Genomic DNA, 25,053 nt, shown 5'->3' on the forward strand with positions numbered 1-25,053 from the left:
AGCAGCACTGGGACTTGGGAAGCTGTTCATTGATAAAATATCCTGACAACTTCCCACATTTCCCAGGAGCATCACATAAGAAAAATGTCTAGACATAGTACCAGTGATACCACAGAAGTCTCAAGAATACAAACAGATATTTTCTTTCCAACTTCTTCAAACGGATCATTTTTGCTGCGTATCAAACACATGGTTGGATTACTATGAACACCTATAGGACAGCTGTGGTTCAGGCAACCCCACAAATTCATCAAAGGGACAGGAGTCAACAACAGAATTCACAATCGGCTCCCTCAGGAACAAACTTAAGGTGACAATGGGATTCTGTTCATCAGTCATTTTGAAGTTCCTTCATGCTGGCAAATGAAACTACTGTCTCCAGTACAGGTTCCTCAAGTTACCATCAGCTTGCACTCCCAAGTGCAAGTTTTTATGTGAACATTTTTTCACAGACAAACTCATGTGAAGATGAAGGCAATGCAAACATGTGCAATAGCAGACAGAGACTAGAGGTTATTTCATCCTAGATGTCTGCTGATGTCCTCAAAATTAAAAAAAACTTCAGAGTTTTAGAACACCTCTGACAAAGATATTGGCTAAAAGCAGTATTAAAGTGGATTTAAGATGGCAATGATATGATTGTACATTACAAAAACCAGATACGATATGAAAAAGAGAACTACAAAATTTAGTAGCAATGAAAGCCTTGCTTCTGCTTTGGAGTACAATTTCCTGATTTCTACAAACAATTTCCTCATTAAAATGAAGAAACAGAGTCACGATATCTGTCACTTCCATCAGACTTTTATACATAGGTACCTGGACTACAGCCTCTTCTACCTCACCAGTCATAATGCCGACTGGAGGTAGCCGAGGCAATGGGATGCATCAGATTTTGTGATCATGTGTGCTGCTATTCCTACAGACCAACCCCATCAGTAAGCAGCAGTAGTAAATGATAAAGGAGCACTTGTCAGTCACCATCCTGGTGACAGCATTCTGGGGCATCCCCCCAGCTGTCCTCAGGGTTTGAACTGGTGAATAGTACAAAGGAGGCTGCTTTCTGTGAGCGCTAGACTGGCTCTCTGCTTCCAATTGTTTCTGTTCTCCCTTTTTCCACATTTTTTTAATTTCTTCTATGGGTACAACTGTCTTCACTTCCCACTGATGTCATCAGTCCTGTCATATATAGGTGTGTTCACAATTCCACTGCCTCCACTTAACACTTCATAACTCACTTGTGTTCAGTCCCAAAGTACAGTATGTAGTAGCAACACCAGCAACCTTGTCTAGTAACATGTACTTAGGACGACGGGGAGATTCGATTACATCCAAAAAAGAATGTGCCTAACTACTTGCAGACAGATATATGGCACAGAGTTCCTATGGGTGATATACTGTACTAAGACCTAAACAAACTCCTGTTTGATCTTCATGCTGGTCAGACTAAAAGCAAGTCTCCCTAATCATTATTTTTTATCCCTACTGCACCACAGAAAATGGCAGCATTTTGGAGGATAAGGAAGAAGTAACATGGGAGTTTTAACTCGGTTCCTAGGAGAAGAAAGGTCATCTAGACACGCCCATCACTGACGTATTAAACATGCTGGTGCCACCAACTGTCTGGCAGCTGAGACTCCTGCAGCAACAAGACTAAAGCAAGTTGCTGTACCAACAACTTCTTTTCACCTTACTTAACCAAATAAAGTTGGTGTTTCAACATAGGATATAAAGGAAACAAAGTCGTTTGAAATACTCTTTGGATAACCTAGAAAGAAGTTAAAACTTGAAGCTGTATGTTTTCCTACATCGGTATTTTAGGTTAACACTAAACAGAAGACCCAAAAATGTTAAATAATGCCAAATTTTTACAACTCAAGATTAAGAAATAAATATAGGTACCTCCAAGACATGTGGCTGAACAAGGAGTAAAACCAATGTATTCCCAGTCGTAAATCACACTGCCATCTTCAGCATGTGAAAATTCTGGTGTGTAGGGGACAGGATCACTGTCACAGGATGCCTGGTGACACACTCGTTCTGTTGGTGGCTTTACATCTTCACATTCCTCCTCAGGCAGTTCAACCTCGGTCTGAGTAAATGCAAGAAGAATTCGGCACTTCACATCTCGCACCTGTATGCCATTGCCACACGTGACACTGCATGGAGACCAGGGTTCAGGAATAAACCTGCAAATAATCACAGCGCAGTAGATGATCTGTCATTTTTTTTCATGTAATTGTGTCTGTATGTGCCCAGTTAAAACACGGCTAAAACATGTAAATGTATGTTTGTACACAAAGCAGACAATACATTATACTATTTGATGCTTAAGGGGAATGTAGAATCAAGTGTCTTAAGTCTTTCAGTTGCCCACCACCCCAGACCGTTTCTCAAAATTCACAAAAAAAAAAAGAGTAGGAAAATAGGAGAAAGAATCATGAGGAACAGGGAAGGTTGTACCCTTTGTGGGGGGGAAGGGGAGGAAGGACATCACCCAAATCTTTTCTCAAATTCCTTCAAGTGGAAAAAAAGCAAAAACTCCATAAAGACCTATCTATACAATATAAAATAGCTCTCCAGGTACCTAAACTTAGGCATATGCCAAAAATATATTTGCAGTCTCTTTAAATCTGAGAAAAGTCATCACCTTATGTCATACTAATAATCAGCAACCAGGCAGAAGAAAAGCACTTTTCCTATCTAGCTATCTTCAGTGCACACCACTGCAGGCTGTTGTTCAGATTTAATCTTGCAATAAGGCTCTCATCTTCAATAAAGAGCTCTAACCGGCTCGGTCTATAATCCATCATTTTTATTAGAAAGCATTTATGCACCTGATGAACTATAGTAAAATCTTATTTTACAGATCATGAATTTACTGAACAAAAGGAGGCTTTAGTCTATAATATTCTCTGACTTCAAGGGTCACATTAATATCCGATAGTAATTTTCAAAACGGCACTAGGGCCAAGGGGCTGAATTTCATTAATAAAGTCATCCTGAGTGGCTCAAGGGTTCAATTTATAATAAGGCAAATCCAGAGCTTCATAGGACAGTTTTTCAAAAGGTTGCAGTTGCTCTTTGTTATATGTCAAAATGCAGCTGATGATTAAAACACACATGGGAGATACAGGAGGATAGATTTGACGAACGCTAAAAAAGTATTTGGGGGGAAAAAAAAAAATCAAAATTAGGATTCAAAGCTTTTCTCCTTTGATTAAGAATTAGATTTCCCTTTACTTCAGGAGAGCTGCCCTCACAAATATAAGAACAACTGTGCAAGACAAAAATCAGCATTGACGCTCTGCATACACAGTAAGCATAGAAAAGTATCAACACAGTGTGGTTGATTCTGTGGACAGTTTATCACCTTGAGCTAATAACTTTTTGCCAGTATATACAAAGGAAGAATCAAATAGAAGAAAGGGGAACAGATGAGTGGTAATTTGTAAGGATACTCTAACTTGGTCCTTGGGGTAGTCACTCAAGCTCTGCTTGACCCAAGAGAGACTGTCTCCTGTGGGAAAGACTATTCCCTCTTCCAATAAAGGTTCCAAGGTAACTTTCTTTAAGGAGATGTTGATGAAATACCTTTCCAACGCCACTATGAAGATAAAGACATCAAAACCCGTCACTTCCGTTTCCTTGAACAGACGCTCAAAATTTTAGTTAGAGCTCACTGGTCCCTGACAGACTTCAGTAAAGACCACAGTATCCCCAGCTCCTCTTGAAACCAAGGAAAACTGCAAGAGCTCATCACTTCACAAGTCTGACTACTTTTAAAGTAGATGACCAGACTGATTTTTTTCTTGGAAGAGTATTATCAAAACGGTGGATGGCTCTGTCCTACAGTAATAAAATCTCAGTAAATGATCTACTGGTGCAACCTAGCAGCCCATCAACCCCAGTGGCACAGCTGGTAGGGGTCAATGTCCAGATGCTGTTGATAACACATTCTCACTCAACATCTGTGGGAAAAGCTCCAAAGGAAGGTTTTCTCTTACCCCAGCATATAAAAATCAGCTCAACCCTGAAACATAAGATCTTAAATTTTTTCCAAAGACAGCCATAGAAACCACCTAGGGTGGCCAAGGCAAAATCAGCCTCATCCAACAAAATGCTTAAGCATGTGCCTAACTTCAAGCACATTAGCAGTCCTTTGAAGTCAATAGGACTATAATATGTTCAGAGTTAAACTTGTGCTTAAGTGCTTTATTGGATCAAGGCCCTTTTGCATAGGCTTAACAAAATTATGACTTTCCTCTCCTTTCTGTGTAAAAAACACATATAAATCCATTTGTAGCGATGTACCTAATTTAAAAAATAAAATTGATGGACATTTATAGTTTAAAAGAGTTGGTTGGTGTTCTGACCACAGTTTACAGTCTGAGAACCTGAAAGCAAATAATTTCTTTTGGTAAAAGTATGACAGCAGCATACCAGAAATTAGTGTTAGTTTTCTATACTGTTAGTTGAATGCATTAAAACACTCAAAAAATAATGTATGATGCGTTCATTTGAAATTCTGCATAAATAAAATTTTGAACCACGGCAAGCCTTTCATTAGGCAACCAATTGATTTATAAAGAAATTTGGAAAATTCTAAGCATTTTTTCTTTCACTTATAGCAAGGCTATAATATAATTGAGGTTTTCCTGTTGAATATTAGTGTCTGGTATTTTTCAGTGAAGTGCGAGATAAAAAAAAAAAAAAACCACACCTAAAATACTTTTTACTCTATCTTGGCATTGGCTAAACTAGTCATGTGACTATTTTAGCTATTAAAATAATAAGTTATAGAACTTTTCAAAGGATGACATGTTAAAATCACACTAAGTACCTTCAGCAGAAACCAATGGAGACTGCTAATATAAAATTAGAGCAAGGAACTGACTGGATAGTGAGAGAGGTTGGCACTGTATCTGAATTCTGAGATCAAGTAGATTATTTTTTTGTTTCTATTTTTTAACATAAGCACAATCAAAACCTGTGACAGATCTTTAAAGCAAACTCCATCATCCTCAGAAGTGATATATTTTTTACTCAGTGGCATTCACAGCACACAAATGGCAATGCTTTGCACCCAATACTTCCCTGAAACAAATTAAGAGGCATCAAAGCACTTGAATTCCAGTACCTTGCAGATCAGCGGGAATTTAGTCTGGAATGGATAGGATAGTGGTAACTCTGAAAATTTTCTAAGATCTTTAAGTTTGTAGATAAGACTCCTGACTAAAAAAAAAAATAATGGAAAAATGCAAATCCAAGCAGACAAAACTTTTCACAATCAGACTTTTTGGACAGTCATTCCTCCCACGAGCAGTGTAGAAATCAAATGCTCCTATAAGCATCTGCACAGGTACAAATGATGTGGAGAATATGTCCATGCTGCACTACTACCACTCTAACACTAATGGCAATGTGCATTCATCTGGCACACTCTGAAAACGATAGCGTAGGATGACCTGGAAAACAAAGCAGTGACCTAAATGATAAAAAAGTGATGACAAAACCGGGACAGAACAGCCCAACCCAACCAAATCAAATCTGAACTGAAAACTTAACTCAGTGAGCCTTCTACAGCTTTATAAAGACTTGGAAAACATGGTGTCTCTACATTTTTTTAGTTTCCTCATGCCTGCAGTTCTTGCTTTCAGTTAAGGCAGGAAATGCCTAAATCCTGAAAAAAAAAAAAAAAAAAAAAAAAAAAGGCTGTTCTTGTGATATTTCCAGTCCAACCCTACGGCGCCAAGGGGCCTGGATAAAACTTTGCAGAAGCATCTAAAATGCTGGCTGGTTACTGCGGCAGAACTTCCACAACACTGGCACCCTAGCCCTCCCTGAAGCACCACCCTTGCCTGCTCTGAGCAGAGTTGCACTGCCAGGTTTTATCAACCTCAAGTGTAATGTGTTGGACAAAATCACCAGCCCATTTTCAGAGAAGCAGCTGTGAAAAAAAATGTATAATTCTCTATCACCAAAGGCACAATGGGGACATTTCTGTGAAAATGACTCAGGCGCAATGAGCAGCAACTTTTATGAGAGGTTTCACATCCAGCAACTGCAGCTCCACAAATCTAGCGATTAATTTTTAGCTCAGGTTGCTGAAAAAATATAACAGCTTCTGAAAGCATTTTAGTTTCTTCCTAAGCCATGAGAGGGAAAGGCAGTTGAGGTGCCTATTTCTTTAACTTACGATTAATAAAAAAGATGCTAAAACCTTGCTGGAGTTTCTCTGCAAATCCCACTGTAACTAAGAAGGCTCAAGGGAAGAACGTTTAAAATAATGATTGGTATCAACTGTCATCACATTCCACAACTAAAAACTATAAAGGTCAGACCTACATTTTTCTTGGCCTCACTTTAAGGGCAGTCATTTTTTATTTTGCTAATAATAAAAAAAAAAAAAAAAAAAAAACTTTTGAACATTCCCCCTCTATGTAAATTCAGGACACCAGCCGTGGTAGACCACAGCGGCAGAAGTATTTATCTTCCACAAGCTACTTTTGGCATATCCATCATTTGTGGGTTCTGAAACACAGCTGCATTTATTCTCTTATTCATTATCAACTAAAATATCACACAAAAACATAGAAAGACAGTTGTAATAAAAGGATGGACTAGAAGTTGAGACTTCATATTGTGGTTGAAGTCTGGATGACAAGTGAATAACTAAAATTAAAAGCGATGGCATTTTCCCAGGAAATTATAAGCCTCATGCTAGGCAGAGGTGGGGTATGAGTTATCACTGTGCCATGTGTAAACTACAGAAAACAAAGTTACATAGATCCAAACCAGAGGAAAACCTTGTTATAATTTACTCTGGGAGAAGTAATGACCTATTGTTACAATCGCTTTTAAAATCCTAAACCCTGACCCAAAAATCTCACTCCATCTGGAAAAGCCAGGAGCAGTTAGGGTATGAGATTTAAAGCATCTAGTGAGAAATTGCTCTGTTTGCAAACCACTGTCCACATGACTGAGGGACAATCTGCAAGAAGTGATGATGTCAGGGATCAGTTGTGTCTCATTTCTCCTTACCTGCCAGCTTCCTTACAAGAACAAAGTAAGAGCAGGTGGCAGCAGAAGACAGGTAAAAAGATACTAGAGGGGAACCTGGCTGCAGCTTTAGGGCTGGGTCCCAGGACAGCCCACAGCACCCAGACTAGGAAAGCACAGTACCCCAGCAACACCTCTGTAAAGAGAGGGATGGCAGGGAAGAGTCATCAGCAACAAGTGGCTGGAGAAACCTTTTAGACTTAGGTGATGAAGCTTCTGAAAAATGTCGAGGAAAGATTCTCAGGACAGGATGAGGATCATGAATGAAAGATGAAGAAAACCTAGGTCTCCAGAGTAAAAGAAGAAGAAAACAGATGCAGGAAACTACAAAACTGCACAGCTGTGACAGGACGGACACTGAGAACTCAAACACATGGCTGCGTTCACACTGTGAGGCTGCAGTGGAATACATCGGTCATGTCTAGGAAGGCATGAATAACTGCTTTCTTTGTGAGGACAAGGTACAAGGGAGCCCATTACAAAGTTTCCGGCTCAGCTCTATTATATTCTAAATATACTCTGAACTAGCCTGCTGTGTCCCTGCAAGTCCTCTCTGCTTGTTCTGTCAGACTGCTGCGGAAGGATCCAAAAAACTGAGAGACTACATTAGCTCATGGTTGCCCCAGCATGATTTTGTAACGCTAGAGATCATTTTCTTTAGAGCTTCATACTGAATCCTCTTTACAGAGATGGCCTCACATGCCTTCATTCTGATATGCTAACATTCAACAGGCTCACTGGATTGCATCACCCCCTTCAACAATCACACTTTATTTTTATATCTTAGCTACTACCCTGCCTGAATTCAGGGCCACCAATTTGGAGAGTGAAATAACTGCTCACAGTAGGTTGACACTTGACCTGAGAAGCTAGAGCAGTGAAAAGTTTAAAGTACAGTCACCGTAACTATGCAAACACCTGTTTGGCAAGAGGTTTCTTCTGTGAGTCAGTGCAGGTGTAAAGATTTTATTACTCATGATCACACCTGTTGGTGCATGTGTGCCAAAAATCAGGAATAGCTAGATGGAGGAATAAAAATAAGAAGTTGTAGGGCACACTCCACTCTCAGAGCAATATAAATCCAGAGTAACTTCAGTAAGCTCATCTAAACTGTTTTAAACTAACGTTACTATAAATGAGTGCAGAATGTGGCAAAGCACAACAAAATACTGTTCAAATGTCTCGTGAAAACCTTATAGAAAGTTACTACTTTCTAGAAAATTATGTTCTATATATTGACTATATTAGATACTGTGGGAGTACAAAGGAAGATTGGCAAGGAGGATTGTAAACATGCCCAAGTGACCTGCAGCTGGGGTGCCAGAAAACAAATATATCACACTAATTATTGTTTAGCTCTGTCGGCTTGGATGGGCAAGATGTCTGTGGCTAGATAACAGAGGCCTGTGAGAAATTCACAGGCACCTTATTGAACATCCTTGAGATTCCTGCCCTGCTGTGGGAAAGATCAAAGCACAGTGCAAAAGTAAGCCTGCGAAAATCCCGGATATGTACAAGCAAAAGCAGCAAGCCCGAGATCTTTCTTTTCTGTCTTCTCCTTTTCCTGACTAGCAAGGACAAAGCTCTGCAGTGCCGGCGTTCCTGCTTGCGTGCCTCTGCCCAGGTGTTGCTGCAGAGATCCCTCGGGTCTTGGGATAACAAAAATTAATTTTCTCTTTCCATTTCAACTGTGGTTTTGTGGTTGTTCCTGTGTCCTGCCTCCGCTGGCTTACACAGATACATATATGCATGAAACACACACAGGGGATGTACGCAGTCATGTGCTTGTCCCAACATACAAGGGACAGGAACAAGTGTAGCTGGATTTAAGTTACGCTTTCATCTCCAGGACTTGAATGTTGTGAGGCTTACCCCCATCAGCTTTTAAGGGGACTCACAAAATCCAGATGTTATTTCACATACACACGTGTAAAATATCACAACTTATCCCCACAGATTCAGCTAAACTCAGAGATCAGCAGGTTTTTCTCACTTTCTTTATGCATTGGTCTCGCCCCCCAAGGAAATTCTGGCAACCCTACAAAGTACCTCTTGATTTTTAATACAACCACTACATTCTTGAGGTAACAGCAATGAATGGGATAAAACGGAATTTATTTAACATCTGCTGAAACGCTTCCTCATGCATTAATTAGGGCTTAATTAGGCTAAATTAAGATCCCTTTGCATTGCTTGAATGATACAAGGACACTATAATACAGTAGCTCTCTGTCATCCAGAACAGGAGCTCAAGCAGCAAAGCTATTGGGATGTAAAATTAGGAACAGCTCACAACACAACTCATCTCCCAAGGAGGGCCAACTGTCAAAGCAAACTGCATAGCAACAGTCATTCCAGATGATCTGCAAAATATGCCAGAAATGTTTCTTCACTGTAGAAGACAATGTACTTACGTTGGCTCCTCTGAGACTGTTTGGGTCTCTTCCATTTCATGTGCCTGTTTAAACCATGGCAATTTTGCTTCCACAGGATTTTTTTCTGGTAGAGGAAAAAACCCAACACTCAGTAACTCCTCCAAAACTCAAAGCAGTAGGTAGATGTTAGCATTATTCACCCTAGCACTTCACACTTTACATTGCCTATTCATCTAATAGTTCTGAATAAAGATACAGTGAATAGTAAAACATAAGACACTAGAAAATTTCTCATGATGATTTGTGAAGATTCATGATTTCATGATGATTGTCCATTCTGACACCCCTTTTTACTGAGAGGGTACCAGTAATCCAATTTCCATTCCCGTGTAATCTTTCACTTCTTTCCCACATCTTCCCTAACTGCAGGCAGTTTCTAGCAGATTGCAGTTTATATCTCGCTGTAATGGATTATTGTCATAACTTAAGTCTAGAGCTGAAAAAGAAGCCAGAGCATAACAAATGTACATTGCTCTCCAGACAGACTGGCTGCATTAGAAAATTTCCACAGAAAATGTTTTTCTTTCCTGATTTTGCCACCTTCCCCAAAATTGGAAATTAATTTAAAAAACAACACTAGTTTCTTTTATCTGTCTATGCACCCTACATATTTGTGATGCTTTTTCCTAGGAGTACTGTAAGTCACTTGAGGATCTCTGCCTCCAAACCTAAGTAAAACTCCAGAAGAAGGTTCTTAACATTTCAGTGCTAGTTTCTACTTCATGGTTTAACCCTGCATAGTGTTCTGCTTGAAGAATTCTCTAGAGTCTGGAAACATCCTGAGGAGAAACATAGGGTTGTCTAGAGATAGCTTTCACTTTTTCAATGTAAATCTTTATGGTGAGTTGTGAAGGTCTGAAATACAGCCTTTCAAATAAAAACTGAAAGAATGGGAGCAGCACCCACTAAAATTTTCTGGGTCCGGAGGGACAGAAATGAGCAAGAGACAAGATACACTAGTTTTCCCTCTCATCTTTGTTTTTCCTTTTTACCTTCCCACCTGCTCTTTTATGCCTTACCAACTCTTTTAGGGAGTATTTGCCAATTTACATCATTGTTACGGACATTTTAAATATTCGGAAATGGAGTGAAGGACAGCAGTTTGATTGTAAGTTAATGAACTGATGAGACCCACTGAGAACATTGACACATTTAATGAGATGCAAACAAACAAGATCCCAGGTTATACATATGCACTATCACTCCCATTTCAAGTATTATTGAACAGCTCCTCTTCCCCATGCCAAACACATTAATTCTGGTTTTCTCGATTTGACCAGGCTGTAGAGATTTAGTTAGCACGTTCACCTCATGACAATTTGGTCCATTATCAGCAAAAAATATCAGCAGGGCACTTTTCCTAGCACCAATAATTAAAATGCTTGTTTCTGCCAAGACTGAAATAAGACCTAGTAAATTCCAGCTTCTGGCATTTCTGAAAAAGGTTACCAGGGGCTTTTAATTCTCTTCACAAAAATGTAAAACAATAACAGGCCCAGACAAAATTCCAGTTACCTTTTGGCTTGTAACATGGTATTGGCACGATGCACTCTTCTTTTATGTGAAGTTTAAGCTGTGGATTACAGCCACCAACATGCTGCCCACGGTGGTCAATACACAGCACCACCCGGTACCGCAAGCCTCGGCCACACGTCACGGTGCACTGCAGGAGACAATGCAACCATCTCACACTCTTTCTTTTCTATTATATTTACAAATACTGTTATAAAGCAAGCTGGAAGTACTGACAATGCTTTCGCTAAAGTTCTTCCACAATCCATCAGGTGTCAGAGACATGAATTTGTCCCTGCATTGTTAGGTGAATAAAGGCTGATGCTGGAAAAAATGTCTAAGTTTTGGGAATACAAGTGATTTCTTGGGGTTCTGGAAAGCTTATCTGATTGGCAAAAGCCTGAAACAGAGGTGGCTATGTACTGAGAACATGCTCTCTCACAGTGGTCATTTTCAGTTAAAAGCTGGGGCAGACGTGCTGTAAGAACAGTTTCTTCACTGTATGTCAGTGATGTCATTTGGATGAACTAAGGAATTATAGAAGCATTGAGCTATCTGACTGTATCAGATAACTACAGCCAAGATAAGTTGGCTTTATGTTCTTGTTACTGTAATGAAAGGTAAGAATGCTGGAAAATCACCCTTGCAGACATGTCAGCCCCTAGACAGACATGCCTTTAGCTATTAAATGCAGTGAAATGTTACATTTATCAAGAACTGGGAGACAAATGACCTGATTGCAAAGGGGCCTGACCTCTGGTTCTAATTTCTCCTCTGTGCAAAGCAGGAATTTAACAGGCATAAATAATTCTATATGCATTTTTCTCCACAGAGACATGTTAACATTTTGATTATCAGGCCAAATTACTGAGTGCAAACTTCTTCTAGTAAGTACTATGAATTATGCTTGCAGGGCTATATTTTTCTAATAGCTCTGTGCTCACAAATACACGGTAACAAAAGACTAGAGGCTTTCCTTAGAAAATAAGACTAAAAGTCCAAATTAATTTTCAACTTACTTGAGACCATTCCATTGCCACCCATTTAGGACAGTCAAACAGATTGCAGGTTTGAATGACCTTGGGTTTAGGGGCATACATGCATTTCCATTCTTCCACTTGCAGTATCTCTCCATGAATGGTCTCCTCTACACACACAAAACTTCTCCTCTGAATACCACCTCCACAGGAAACTGAACATGCAGTCCAAGGGTTATGTTCCCACCTGGAAGAAGAACTCACATATATTAAAACTAAGGCTATTTTTTATTCCCCTAACCTCCACCACAAGTGCAAAACATTGCATCCCGTATCAGTGCCAATAAACCAAACTGGTAGTTTGATTGCTGGATTCTTACCACACACTGAATATACACTGAATTACAGAGCTACCTTCTATTCATTAGAATTCATGTGCAAAATGAGAAGAAAAATAGAACTATAAATTTAAGTACATTTTCCAAGATAAAAAAAATCTTGTGCTCATATAGGAGTTAAAAACCCTAAATATACTGAGAACTATTACTGGAATGATTTTACTTGCAAATAGTCTAAATCATCTAAATACAATATTTTTCACAGTTAATTTACATGGTCACATATACTCTTACTACCATTGTCAAAGAGTGAGAAGACTTGAGACTATATGAAGTCCAAAGACAAAGGCAGATCCGACAGGGCTGACTGAGGGTGTTATTATCCACAGCTGCTCATCACAGCCCACATCATGCAGACTACCCTTATGAGATCTGTTCATGAAGGAATTTTTATGGGAACTGTAATACTTGCTTTGGGTAAACCCAGTCATTTCATTTCAAACTGTCTTCATCCATAAGGACTGTGAACAAATTAAACTGTGACAGGTACCAATTTGGCTGGTCACCACTGCAGTTCCGCAAGAGTTTTCCACTCATTAAAATGCCGTCGAATGACTCTGCGCTCACACTTTCCAACTCACTTCAAGCAAAAGGCAGCTGCTCATCCATTCCAGCTGCTTCGGCCAACCAAGCTGATTTGTCGTGAAGCAGGGCAACACAGAGGTTAAGGAAAACTCACACAGCCCTGACAATCAGCAGGGTTGTGGGGTAGCAACTTCCAACAGAGGGATGATAAACAACCTCCCGGGAAGGAATGTCTTCAGAATGGACACATCCAAAACTTAGGCACAACTACAATAAAGATGGAAATTGCTGCACCAGCTGAAGTGAGAATTACATGGAGGATTTTAGGTCACAAACTCTGCTTCGTATCTCTTGGCCTTAGCATGAATCTACATTTAAGCAATTACTTTTCAAGAAAAACTAACTTAACACCCCGCTCCTGTCATGTTTAGAGACAACAAGCTTCTATCATAACATTTGTCTACAGGTTCCACTGACCTCCATGCAATTTTTCCTCACCCTTCACCTCCTATCTCTTGCTTTCTTCCCACCACCCACCCTAAACAAAGCTAAGCCCTGGGAAATGATTGAGTCCTGAAGCACATCTTATGGTTCATTAATGTCTTGTTAGTTTAAAATTTATTCCTATTATAACTGCAGAGGCTCAAAAAGGATCATGAAAAAAATTATATCCATTATGAACAATGGACTCAGCAAGTATTACAATATCCCACCAAAACCAATTCATCAAGAGTAACTTAGCTATCATAAAGGAAGTCATAATCTTAAAGTAAATGAGGCAAAGGCCTATAAATCAAAGGTAAATGTAATTAATTACTACCTACTTACCTATGATACAGCAGGTAAATCAAGGACACTTCCTATTTTAAGCAATGCATTAAACTGCCTACAAAAACATATTAATCATGCTTAAGCTCAACAGAAGAATGAGTATGAAACACACAGCAAGCCATGGAACATTAACCACAGAATATATACTCAAAAGCATTCCAAATGAAGCTGTATGCCCAGATACCGATATCATAAGTACAGAATATATTTGAGAAGCAACAGTTACACTTCTCTTTGACTTAAATGAACAGCCAACATTAACTCATTTTCTTTAAAAAAAGTCAGCAACAAAAGAGCAATTAACTGTTCAATGAATTAGCAGCTCATGGATTTATATATATATATAAGGCTCACTGTGCTGTATGTAATACTAGCCTCGCAAGTGTTTATAGCATGAAGTTTTATAGTTGTTTTTCTTTATCTCATCAGTTTCGAACACACTCCAGATCCCATACTCCCATAAGCATTTTCAAGATGGAGTGAGGTCCATGGCTACTGGGGAAAAGGGGGGTCTTGGGCAAGCAGTCAAGGAGATACTTTCCAGAACCCACAGCTGTCAAGGGATCCTCAACAGTCCAACAAGTCTGAAATAAATGGAGGCATTCCAAAAGCTTTAAAAGAAAATTTTCATCCTGGGAAATTTTTCTATTTATTTCAAAAGAATTCTCCATCTGTAAAAATATTTCAGTGGGGCATTTACAACTCTAGCCACAGGAGAACTCTTTCAAGATCTTGTGGTGCGCACCATGACTTTCCCACAACTTCCGCGTGTGAATGGGAAAGCAGTGGTAAACGCCACAGGACTGCAAAGCAGTCCTCCACATGGCCCTCGTGTTATGTAGGAGGTGTGATATATGACTGCTGGTCAAGGTGAAGGAGTCTGTACGGCTTTGCTCAAGCATGTCTACAGCACTTCGGTTTTCTGCCTGCTTTGAAAGAACACGCTTGGGTTAGCATGTACGAAACAGGTAAGAAAAAGCAAAAAGAAAAGGTGGAAGAAGCCCCAGCAGAACCGGCACAGATGTTACCGTTCAGCAGTAACAACGCTGCAGTTACTTGACAGGCAAGAGCATGGAGGAAATGCATCCTGCCACACTGAAGCATGACTTGCATCCACGCCGGACCAGATTCACCTCATGATGCAGGTATACAACCGAGCTGTTCCAGCTGCTGTTTTCTTTCAGAAATTCCAAAAATAAAGGTGCTTTTACATCTTCATTCTGTTTCTTTATGCACCCTCCCAGTGGAACACAGCCTGTTTCCTCTCTCTCCTTCCTGCCAGCACAAACTCTGAGCCCTGCTTGGCCATCTGCTATCTTACAGTTCTTACTCCTGAGCATCACCCAGGAAGACCATGATACCTTCTGACAGGACACGCTAAGGTGTCGAAACAAGGTGAGCCTTTGTCTGTAGCTCTCAGTGTTTGAAATAAGAGAACCTGCCCACAGCTTTATCACAGACATAATCTATCTCACCACAGAGTCATGCAAACGTGCTGAGCACAGTGAAGCACAGAAAGGGGGATTAAATTTCTCTTCCAACTGGTCTCCAAGCCCTGAGCAGTTCAGAAGATGAAATACTCATGTAAATAAATTGTGCCGAGTTCCAGAGGAGATCTGAAGTACAAAGGAATTGGCAGAAAAAAAAATAGAAGTGGAGAGACACAGAATATAATGATGAAACTTTACAGAATAAATCTGTAGAGGGAAAAAAACCCTCTCAATCTATGTACGAAAGCCAAAGCACATCACAGGACAGCAGATCCACAAGAAGTGTAAATTGCTACAGAAATAAACTATGACATTTATATCAGCTGTAATCAGTAGCTCCACTGAGCCGTGCAAGTCTATGATTTCATTCTTATTACTTCATATCTTTACTTCTTTAGAAAAATACACATTATTCATTTCATGACATAATAAAGCAGAGGTTCAACTCAGATAAATATGCATCTAACTCCATCAACTATAATTCTTTATATTAACAGTTAATATGGCTCAATGCTTTTTAGTCCTAACATTCTTTACAAAACATCTAAGCACTCCACAGAAGTTTTGCGTTCTTGTGATTGATTCAGGTTAAATAAAAAAGGCAACAAACTGTGCTCTGAAGTCTTAATTTTAGGCACCGCATATTCAGACAAGCCAGTATCTTTAAAGTAACATGTCAGCCTTGATGTCAATAAAGAGAGCATAGGTCTAAAAAAAGAGCAGAAGAATGAGACCTCACAAGGGAAAAAGAATTTCTAGAGTCCTGTCAGATAGGGGGATCTGTTCTATAAAAGAATATATTCATTGCACACATCTTCAAAATAAGAACCTTTCAAGACAAGGATTCATGAATGCATTTTAAAGGAGATGCACTTCTCAGCACTACAGCAGGAGAAAGCTTAGAGGGACAAGTCTATTCTGAAGTCTTCCATATTGATATTTTCAAGAAGACCATATTAATCTCTTACTGTTAAGCTAATCATCCAGAGCACACCAAAATAAATCACAAGCTTAATGTGTACAGGACTGTTATAAACTTGCTCTCCTGTACAGCAAAAAGATCAGATGATGTTCCATGATCTTAGTAGTCAAACAGTGTATTTGCAGAGAAAATTGTGGTAATGCTGACACATATGCTATCCTGATTATACATACCGAGGCAGTGGCTGGAAGTGATCATAGGGCATGATTTCTTTAAATCCATCACTGTCAACAAAATAAATATTGCATCATTATTTCTCATACCCAAGACTGTACATTAAGTAGATACTTTTACATGATCATGCTTAAAGCAAGCAATTCCCAACATGAAATGAGGGACTCTTACATTCATTACACATTACCCTTGTGGCAAACAATGACTTGTACAATCCTAACTCTTCTGCATGGATAGAGATCTATTCACCAGATAGTTTCTTCACACCATAAAAAAAAATTAAATGAGCCAGCCTTCGGCAGATAAATTTACTATCAGTGATCCTTCAGGTCTGTGCTACTTTATTAGTAAGAAAATAGTTACATACGTTTATCTGTAACAAAGACTGCTGAGGAACATGAGTGGCAGTGCGTAATAAATATACGCATCACAGGATTAATCCCAGATAGGTCCTGAATGGTGCTTAGGACCATCTTAGAGCTGTTTATTGAACTAGAGAGCATAGAGCACACTTAAAGCCTTACTAAGAAATATGGTATTATATCCAGTAGTACTTCCCTTTTTCTGTCTGTATAAGCTAAATTTACAAGGGAAAAAAAAGTTATTACGCCCTTTCTTTCCCTAATTTTCCCATTCCAGCTTTGCAACATTTGGCACCCATTGCCATTCAGCATTACTGAAGTTTTACCCCTCCATATAGTGATCAACCCTCCAGGAAAAAAAACTTGAAAGTCTGCACCTCTATAACTGTTAGAGGTCACTATCAACGATTATGTTCAACAGAAATGAAAGGAAATGGACAGTTTAGCTATAGGAAATGAAATCCATTGAGAGTGTTTCCTTTTCTTCTTGCCTATAACTCTGGCTTGGCCAGCTGGCATATTAATGTGAGGTTCTGGGACCTGATACTGTGATGTTATTTTAAGATTCTTTAGCACAGCCAGGAAACCTCACCAGACAATCCAAAAGTTAGTTTGAAATACTGTAGTGCAATTCAATACAATTTATGTATACTATAGCCTTTATAATTTGGCAATAATATTCTGTGGTATTTGTACCACAAGTATATTTACTTTGAATGATTTTGGGTGGGGTTTTTTTTTTTATTCTTAGTGTAAAAAAAAACAAACAAATCCATCAAACTTTAATAGTTGTCAACTCCACAGTACAAATGAAGAATGAAACTTTTATGGGAGGCAGATGAATAAACCAAGTTAAACCATGTGCGAAACTTGTACGCTGCCTGAGAACTGGAGCTACTGACTGTCTAATGAGAAATCCTGAATGGCAGCATCAATAAATCCAAAAGCAGGCAAACAATCTGTCCTCCTCACACAACCTCAGCGCTGTACCACTCACCAAAAGGCATAAAGTAGAAATTAGCCTTGGAAGAGACAAATTTACAACATCTCTGTATAAAGCAAAGTCTCCTACTCTGCAACACTGACAAAGTGCCACAAATCTACTGGCAGATGTGTCAGACACCAACCTTTAACAGATGCAATAACCAACCAAGATTAAGTAGCCTTAAAGATGAAACAAGATGAAATAAATACAACTGCTTGTTCCTTTGTAACTGACTATACCACACTCTTAAATTTTTTTTTGCCATACAAACCTAGAAGGGCAGGGATCCATGTTGCATTCTTTTAGCTTGGGCTTTGGTTTCTTATTTTCTGGATAGTAGTGACAATAGTGGTCAGGAACAACACGCTTCAGACGAATATCCAAGCATTCAGCTGAATTAAGCTGATAACCTAATGCAGAAGCAAAGTTAAATTTTGGTAATTTAATTGATAATTGATAAATTAAAGGAGCCTTGTTCCAGCCCCCCCAAATAATGAACTGCCCATTGAATTAATTTGCTGTGTCACTCTTCTTTGGGTTGCTTTTAAACAAGGAGTCACTGCACAGGAACATGCAGGACCAGATCTTCATTTGAGGCAATTCAGCATAACAATTATGTTAACCTATCTTCACACTAGATGAGGTTCTGGCACATTATTCTAATAACATTTTAAGTATAAAAGTATACATATTTTGATGTGATGCAAAAATACATGTACTGGAGCAGCTCACTTGTCACAGAGGCAATCCTACATAGTCAAATGGTTCTATTACACGTTCCACAATTTATAACTGCCCTCCCCCAAGGAGGGGTTACCATGTATGTTAGAGAGCTATATTACACAGTCATGCATGCTAAAAAAAATAAATACTTAAACCAGAAAGTCAGTGGAATTGAAGATGAGATCCAAAACATTGCTAAGTTAAACTGTAGAAAACCAAGAAATAGTTTCAAGAACATTCCTAGTTGAAGAGCCAACAAAAGAGAAGTTGAAGTAACTGCTTGGTGGGAATAAAAAAGAAAAAAATCAGTGTGGAGGCTGGCTACAAGAAGGGATCTGAGTTTTATAAACCACTAGGTTGCTTTTTTGGCTAAGAAAAAAAAGACTCATTCAAAAAAAGCTGACTTGGACTTAAACTAAGGAGAGGAGGAGGATGTTCTGGTATGTGCAAAGAAAAAAAAGTTTGAAACCACAAGAATTAAAATCCAAGCAGAGTCAATAAAATAACAGCACAAGCCCCAGTATCTATTGAAAATGCTAAGTATCATATATCAATGGCTTCACTTGTGTGTCTCTTGGCTGATTCAAAGTGTCATCATGCATGAGAGTGATAACCATAAAGAAGAACTAAGCAGTTCCTGTGCTCAAATCATGTATGTTCCAGTTCTTCTAAGTACTGAAAGGACTCAGACGATATGCCACTTGCAAACAAGATAAACACAATTTTTAAACATTCTTGCTCGTTGAAGCTTGACTCTGCTTTCTGAGATGCCCGTCACACTACCCCTTCCCACACATGGAGATTACAGAATTAAATGTAGAAGCAGCATCCAAGTGTGGAATGGTTGTGTACCGATTCCAAGTCTCTGTTGTGAGGAACTTTTTCTTTTGCTGCCAGTAAAAGATGCCAAACAGAAAATCTGGATACTAAATCCGCTTTAAGATAACAGGTTAAAGCCAGGCAACTGCAATACAACTTCCCTGCGTGCCTCAGTAACATGCCACTCTATGTTACTACTATCACGAGTAAGCAGCAGCTTAGTTTCAGTGCTTCAGTTGCTGGCCTCTCTCAGGACTGCTATCAAGTGTATCAAGCCCTGTTGATAAAGGTACCAGTTTCATATTATGGACACGCAGCTACAAAGTAAGGTATTAAAAACCCTGGCTAATTTCAAAGAGATTTGCATGTAGCTATAATTTTCAAACCATAACACCAGTCTGAATAAGGCTGGATTTGAGCCAATAACTTTGATGGTAAATATGTCCCTTGAGTTATCCAGTGTTTACATGCAGTCCTCAGAAATAACTGCGATGCTTTACACTTCTTCCCTTGTCAGACAGGTTAGGGAAAAATTCATAAACACAGTGTGATGGAATCATCACAGGATATGTATTGCTGCTCAGATTTCCAGCAAGAATCACACTTTGTGAGGCCAAGTATCTTATAAGATACGTTAGTTTCCCGTGGGACTACATGGTATACACACATATTGTCTGCATTTCAGATTAAAATGAGGTGCAAGTGCCAAAATGAATGGTCCATCAAAAAAATCTTCAGAATTTGTTTGTGCTTTAAAGATCTTTCATTCTTTTTACTCATGTCCCAAGTAACTACTTAAACCGTATTTGTACTCCCAAAATAAAATCACTACACCAGTATCACTAGTATCCCAGTTTGTTTTTCAGGTGATCTGGGTAACGCTAGCTGAACTGAAAATAGCTATCTACAATGGCAAACACTCCTCCGACCATGGAGTCAGCTTTCTGCACAACCAGACAGGACAAGAAGTGGGCTGTGTTGGATGAGCAGTAGCAGAGCTGAGCTGCACTTCACTTAACCGTTGTATAAACTGTAGTGTTTAAACCAGGAGTAGATGCTATGGCACACTACCTGCTGCTCTACCTACCATCAGGACTAAGTGTCTAAGATCAGACAGTCAAAGGTATTGATAGTAGCTATTCTTTAAATTCTGTTTACTTATTCTGCTTTCTGTGTAACTACTAAACCAAGTGTTCTAAAACTCTCCCTCATGTCTATTACTGACACCAGAAATAGCTTCTTCCTTCCTCTCTTGACTACCCTTATTTTAAAATCTCATTGTATTTCTTTCCTCACTTTCCAAAAATATCCTTTATGAATTGCCATTTTCCACTTTGAATGGCATACCTTTATTTCTTAGTCAAAGTCCTTAATCAAATGATATTTCCTTATGGAAGAACATGACTTCCAGTAATATAAGGTATAAAAACCCTATGCTCATACCAACTTAACCAGCCAATTTACCTGCTACTCTGTCATTTATTTCTCTGAAGAACCACCAGCGTGCAAAGAAACACAAACATTTAATCAATAAAAATCCAGAACAAAGGCTGTAAATCAGCCACTTTATTCAGCTGTAAATACTCCTGAAGAACTGTCATTTCTTACCTCCTCCACACGTCACTGTGCAGGGGAAGAACTCTGTTTGTCTCCACTGATGACTGATGGGTTGATAGAAAAAGAACTGAACCACACTCTCCTTTGATCCAGAGTACCTGGTCTGGAGAAATTTCCATTACAACACATGTGTATACTATACTCCACTGTTCATGTCCTTTCAAAACGTAATTCAGATATAACAGCAGTGCAGAGAGTAATATGATAACTGGCACAAAACCTCTAGCAAGTCTAGAGTAACAATTAAATTTAAGTTTCCAATAGTCAAACACCTGTATGTTGTTTAGTTTTTCAAATTCTTCAAGGTACTAATGTGACTATTTGATTATCTACCCTTGACTGGCAAAGTTCCTAACTATATTCTGGTTTATCACTTTCTTAGAAAAATTTTAAAAATTTGCTAGAGAGGAAGCTTTATAATTTGTCTAAGCACACTGGTTCATATTTAGGCGAGTTTAACTGCACATGTGATATTGGAGATACAAAATTGAAACTACTGAAAGTCTATTTCTACAACGTGACAGATAAAGCTAAGTGGTGTGATAATACTGAAACGTCTGTCATTGCCAATGGAAAGCTGTATGGCTATCTCCCTTCAGCATTCAAATATTGCTGTGTTTCTATGTATAAATATCTGCATGTATGATGCAAGCCATCAGTACATGGTCTGGGTAGGAGAGAAATTTAAAAGGATTAGAAATAGTGAGTAGCTGGATTAGCAACATCTAAGGGAGATTCCAGGGCGCTGCTGGAAGCAATGCTCAGGTTCAGTAGGTGGCAGTCTTCAATTGGATTAACACCAATCCACTGCACAGGATCAGGCTGCTATTCTTTCAGTAATATTTAAAACAAAAATCTTGGCCATTTTTACCATTAAAGATCCTGCGGCACCACATCAAAGACATTAACCTCAATATAATTTTATTTTGTTTGGATATACTTCATATAAATTATCTCTGGACTGTAATTGGGATTCCTTGTTTGCCAGCTAAAAGATTTTGTTGTATTGCTAAAACCTGATGGACAGCCACCTACTTTGTTGCACATACTTGAAATATCTTTGCAGATTTGTACATAGACACGTCCCACCTTGATAATGAAATCTGCTCCAAGAGGTCCCTGGACCTTTATGATTTCCCTGTCTGTACTCTTCTGAAATTCTACAGTTGTATTTTCTATGACAAATGTTCCAGGAGCATTGAAACTGTGCTCTCCCTTGTCTCCTTGTAGTGTCTTTGACTCTATAACTAAAGAAGAAACATGCAATTAGTAAACGTAAACAGGATATTGTTTATTTTCAAGGAAATCAGAAAGGAATGTTCACAATTGTGCCTTGCAAATAACAGTCATGTATGTGCATTAAAAAACCCACACAAAATACCTGTGAGAATATTGGCTGCTTCAGATTATATGGTGATGTATAACGCATGACATGTCAGCACAGGAATATCAGCCTGAACACACTATTCCATATCAGAAGCAATTCTGAGGCAGTTTTTCCTACCCCAAGTGCTCTATATAGTTATAAAGCACTAGATTCGGCAAGACAAACTGAAAACCTCAAAACAGATAGAACCAATAAACAGAAAAATAATTCCTACTTCCATACAACTCAAAATCTTAGCAATTTCAGCGGTCTGCAGAGAAGCCTGAATGGTGTCAAACACACCAAACACTCACCTCAATACCTGCATCATTCCACCCATCCCAGAGGTCATTAACTCAACTTTGAGTATTTTCCATGTGAGCAAAAAGCTCGGCCAGGAGCTGGGTATCTGCAGCACTGCTGGAGGGGTGTCCCTTTCTCAGAACAGGTGGTGATGAAAACCCTTTTTGAGCTGTTTCGTGCTCCTTGGAAACAGATTAAACATCTCACAACCTCCAGAAGACAGATGAAGCATTTTAGGACTGAGCCACTTCCAGCAAACTGACTGAACTGTCAATGGACAAAGCTAAAGGAAGATATTCACAATGAAGGTAGAATTCTGGGCTCCACTTGACAGAGCACACAGGCACAGCAAGATGCGTGACTTAAATACCCTGGTCTGCTTACAATCTATCAGAGCACTGCATGAGAAAGGCATGAGTCGCAGATGAGCTCAAGGCTAGCTAAAAGGAACCTTTTGATGAGCTATAAATACCCTCTTTCTCCAGCTACCTTGCCTTTTTTGGTACTTTAAACAGTTATGTAATTCAGCCTAGATAATTTAGGTTAAGAGCATCTGTTTCTACCTGCACTGAAAACATACTCTGAATGCTGCCGTCCATTGTTACTGTTTTCTTCCTTAAGAGCTCTTAAAATACACATTCATTCTGGAGCATCCCCAGCAAGGAGAGTGAAGACATTCTAGAAGAAATTAACGTCCTTGAAAAGTACCAACATTATCCAGCTTCTAAGCAATAGGTTCAACTACGCTCATAGCTTTACCAAAGATCACATATATGGCTGGAAGTAAGTTTAAGGAAGGATATGTTTCTTGGAAATTACTTTATGTAGATCACAGGGTAGGTATCTAGTGTTCAATCAAATGTACTCTGTCAAAGAGAAAAAATAAATCTCTGGGAATCAACATGCCCCATGTCCAATGCGCTACCATAAGGAACAAATAGATATAAAGAAATCGCAGAAAAAGCAACAAGTATTTAGATGATTACTGCATATTTTTATTTGTTACTTTTACGGAAGTTTTCTTTCCTGACTGCATTACAATACAACCTTTTAAATATCCAGAACTCAGCATTCTTGAATTAAGCTTCTGCAAGCCTTGACCCCAAACTTACACTGCTTAACAGTAAGTATTAAGGCATCATGCCTCTTATTCTGTCATTTTGTTGAATAAGAGACAAATCAGCTAATCTCAAGTAACTTCCAACTCCACATAAAGTCAGTAGAATCCTCAGGAGTACAGGACCCTTTTGAAACTAGCTTTTAATACTGCAAAGCAAGACACCTGGTTCTTAGAAAAAAGATGTTAAATATGTTAATTTGGTGACCTGAGTTGCATTATTTTACAGCCTTTATGCTAATTTGCTTAATAAAAAAAATAATTTTATTTTTCTAAACACAAACCAAGAATATCATTCAGCAACTGACAATATGATAACTGAGAGCTGACATACATTTATATTGGAGCTACACTAGATCTGAATCTAAAGCATGTGTTTATTTGCAAGGTCCAGATACAGAGAGATGGCCTGTGTCTCTGGAGGCCACGTCAGTGAAGCTTTGAACAGCTGCTCAGATTTTCCCAGAAGTGCGTCAGACAGGGAAATGAGGAGATATTCCACAGCACAGCAGATAACCTCTGCTGCAATATACTCCTGCTCAGCAGTATCTCGTGCTTGTCATCACAGGTTTCTAAAACGGAGTGAAACCAAGCATCTAGGGTATATAATGGATAATTTATTGATTTCAAAGCAGTAACTGGGAACAAAGGTTTTACCAACTGGCTTAAAGGCAAGGTTTCAAAAATAATTCACTGAACATTTATTTGTTCTGTTGGATTCTGTAATCCTGAAGAGGTGGGAAATTCGACTTCAGGAGTAAGCTTCCCCATCCTAAATTAAGAAAACATTTCCTTGAGTGGTCTTCAGGACTCCAGATGTGCAGAGTCTTAAGGACAGGGAATTCTCTTGAGCACTCACCTGTGTCTGTGCCTAACAAGACAATCACTGCTGCCAAAGACCTATAACTGTCTGTCTTTGTGTTGCTTCCCTTACCTTGATAAAAAGAACATTTTCCCCACATAAATGCCTCGCCAGCTGCGGATGGAAGACCCACCACAAAATCCTCTCCCAGTCCTAGTGGCAGGCAGGACTAGGGCAGCGTGGCACGGGGAACCCACTGCTGACACCTCACTGTGCAGAGCGAAGCATGAAAGAATTCCCAGGGAAATAGCTCCTGCTCCCAGTGCAAGAAGGAGCCAATTCCGCTGCTACCCAAAAGCTCTATCCTTTCCGTGAAAAATTCATTTGTTGATAACACAATACAGGGGCCCAAAATAAAACATGTGGTTTTTTTCAAAATGCAAGCAACATTGTCTTCCTCTTAGCATCTGCCAAAAGGCAAAGCAGTGCACAGATGTATGGCTAAATGCTCTCAAGTAATGCAAATCACTGCAAACAGAGCAGAAACTGACAAAAAGGGGGGGGGGGGGAAAG

The 25,053-nt window shown here is 39.1% G+C and overlaps 1 protein-coding gene across 6 annotated transcripts in view; it reads right to left on the reverse strand.

The window, feature by feature from the left end:
• Positions 1-25,053, reverse strand: part of ADAMTSL3 (ADAMTS like 3) — a 190,637-nt gene that overhangs the window by 41,899 nt on the left and 123,685 nt on the right. For all 6 annotated transcript variants that reach the window (XM_026856436.1, XM_026856434.1, XM_026856437.1 and 3 more), the window contains 8 exons: positions 21,982-22,139; positions 20,884-20,995; positions 18,005-18,143; positions 16,386-16,436; positions 12,029-12,233; positions 11,013-11,160; positions 9,477-9,561; positions 1,903-2,189 (listed from right to left, as the gene is read on the reverse strand). In XM_026856436.1, the coding sequence (XP_026712237.1) occupies positions 1,903-2,189; positions 9,477-9,561; positions 11,013-11,160; positions 12,029-12,233; positions 16,386-16,436; positions 18,005-18,143; positions 20,884-20,995; positions 21,982-22,139 (1,185 nt within the window). The remainder of the gene's footprint in view (positions 1-1,902; positions 2,190-9,476; positions 9,562-11,012; positions 11,161-12,028; positions 12,234-16,385; positions 16,437-18,004; positions 18,144-20,883; positions 20,996-21,981; positions 22,140-25,053) is intronic.

The sequence above is a fragment of the Athene cunicularia genome (genome assembly GCF_003259725.1).
Source record: "Athene cunicularia isolate RWA chromosome 10 unlocalized genomic scaffold, athCun1 chr10_part1, whole genome shotgun sequence".
NCBI lineage: Eukaryota > Metazoa > Chordata > Aves > Strigiformes > Strigidae > Athene > Athene cunicularia.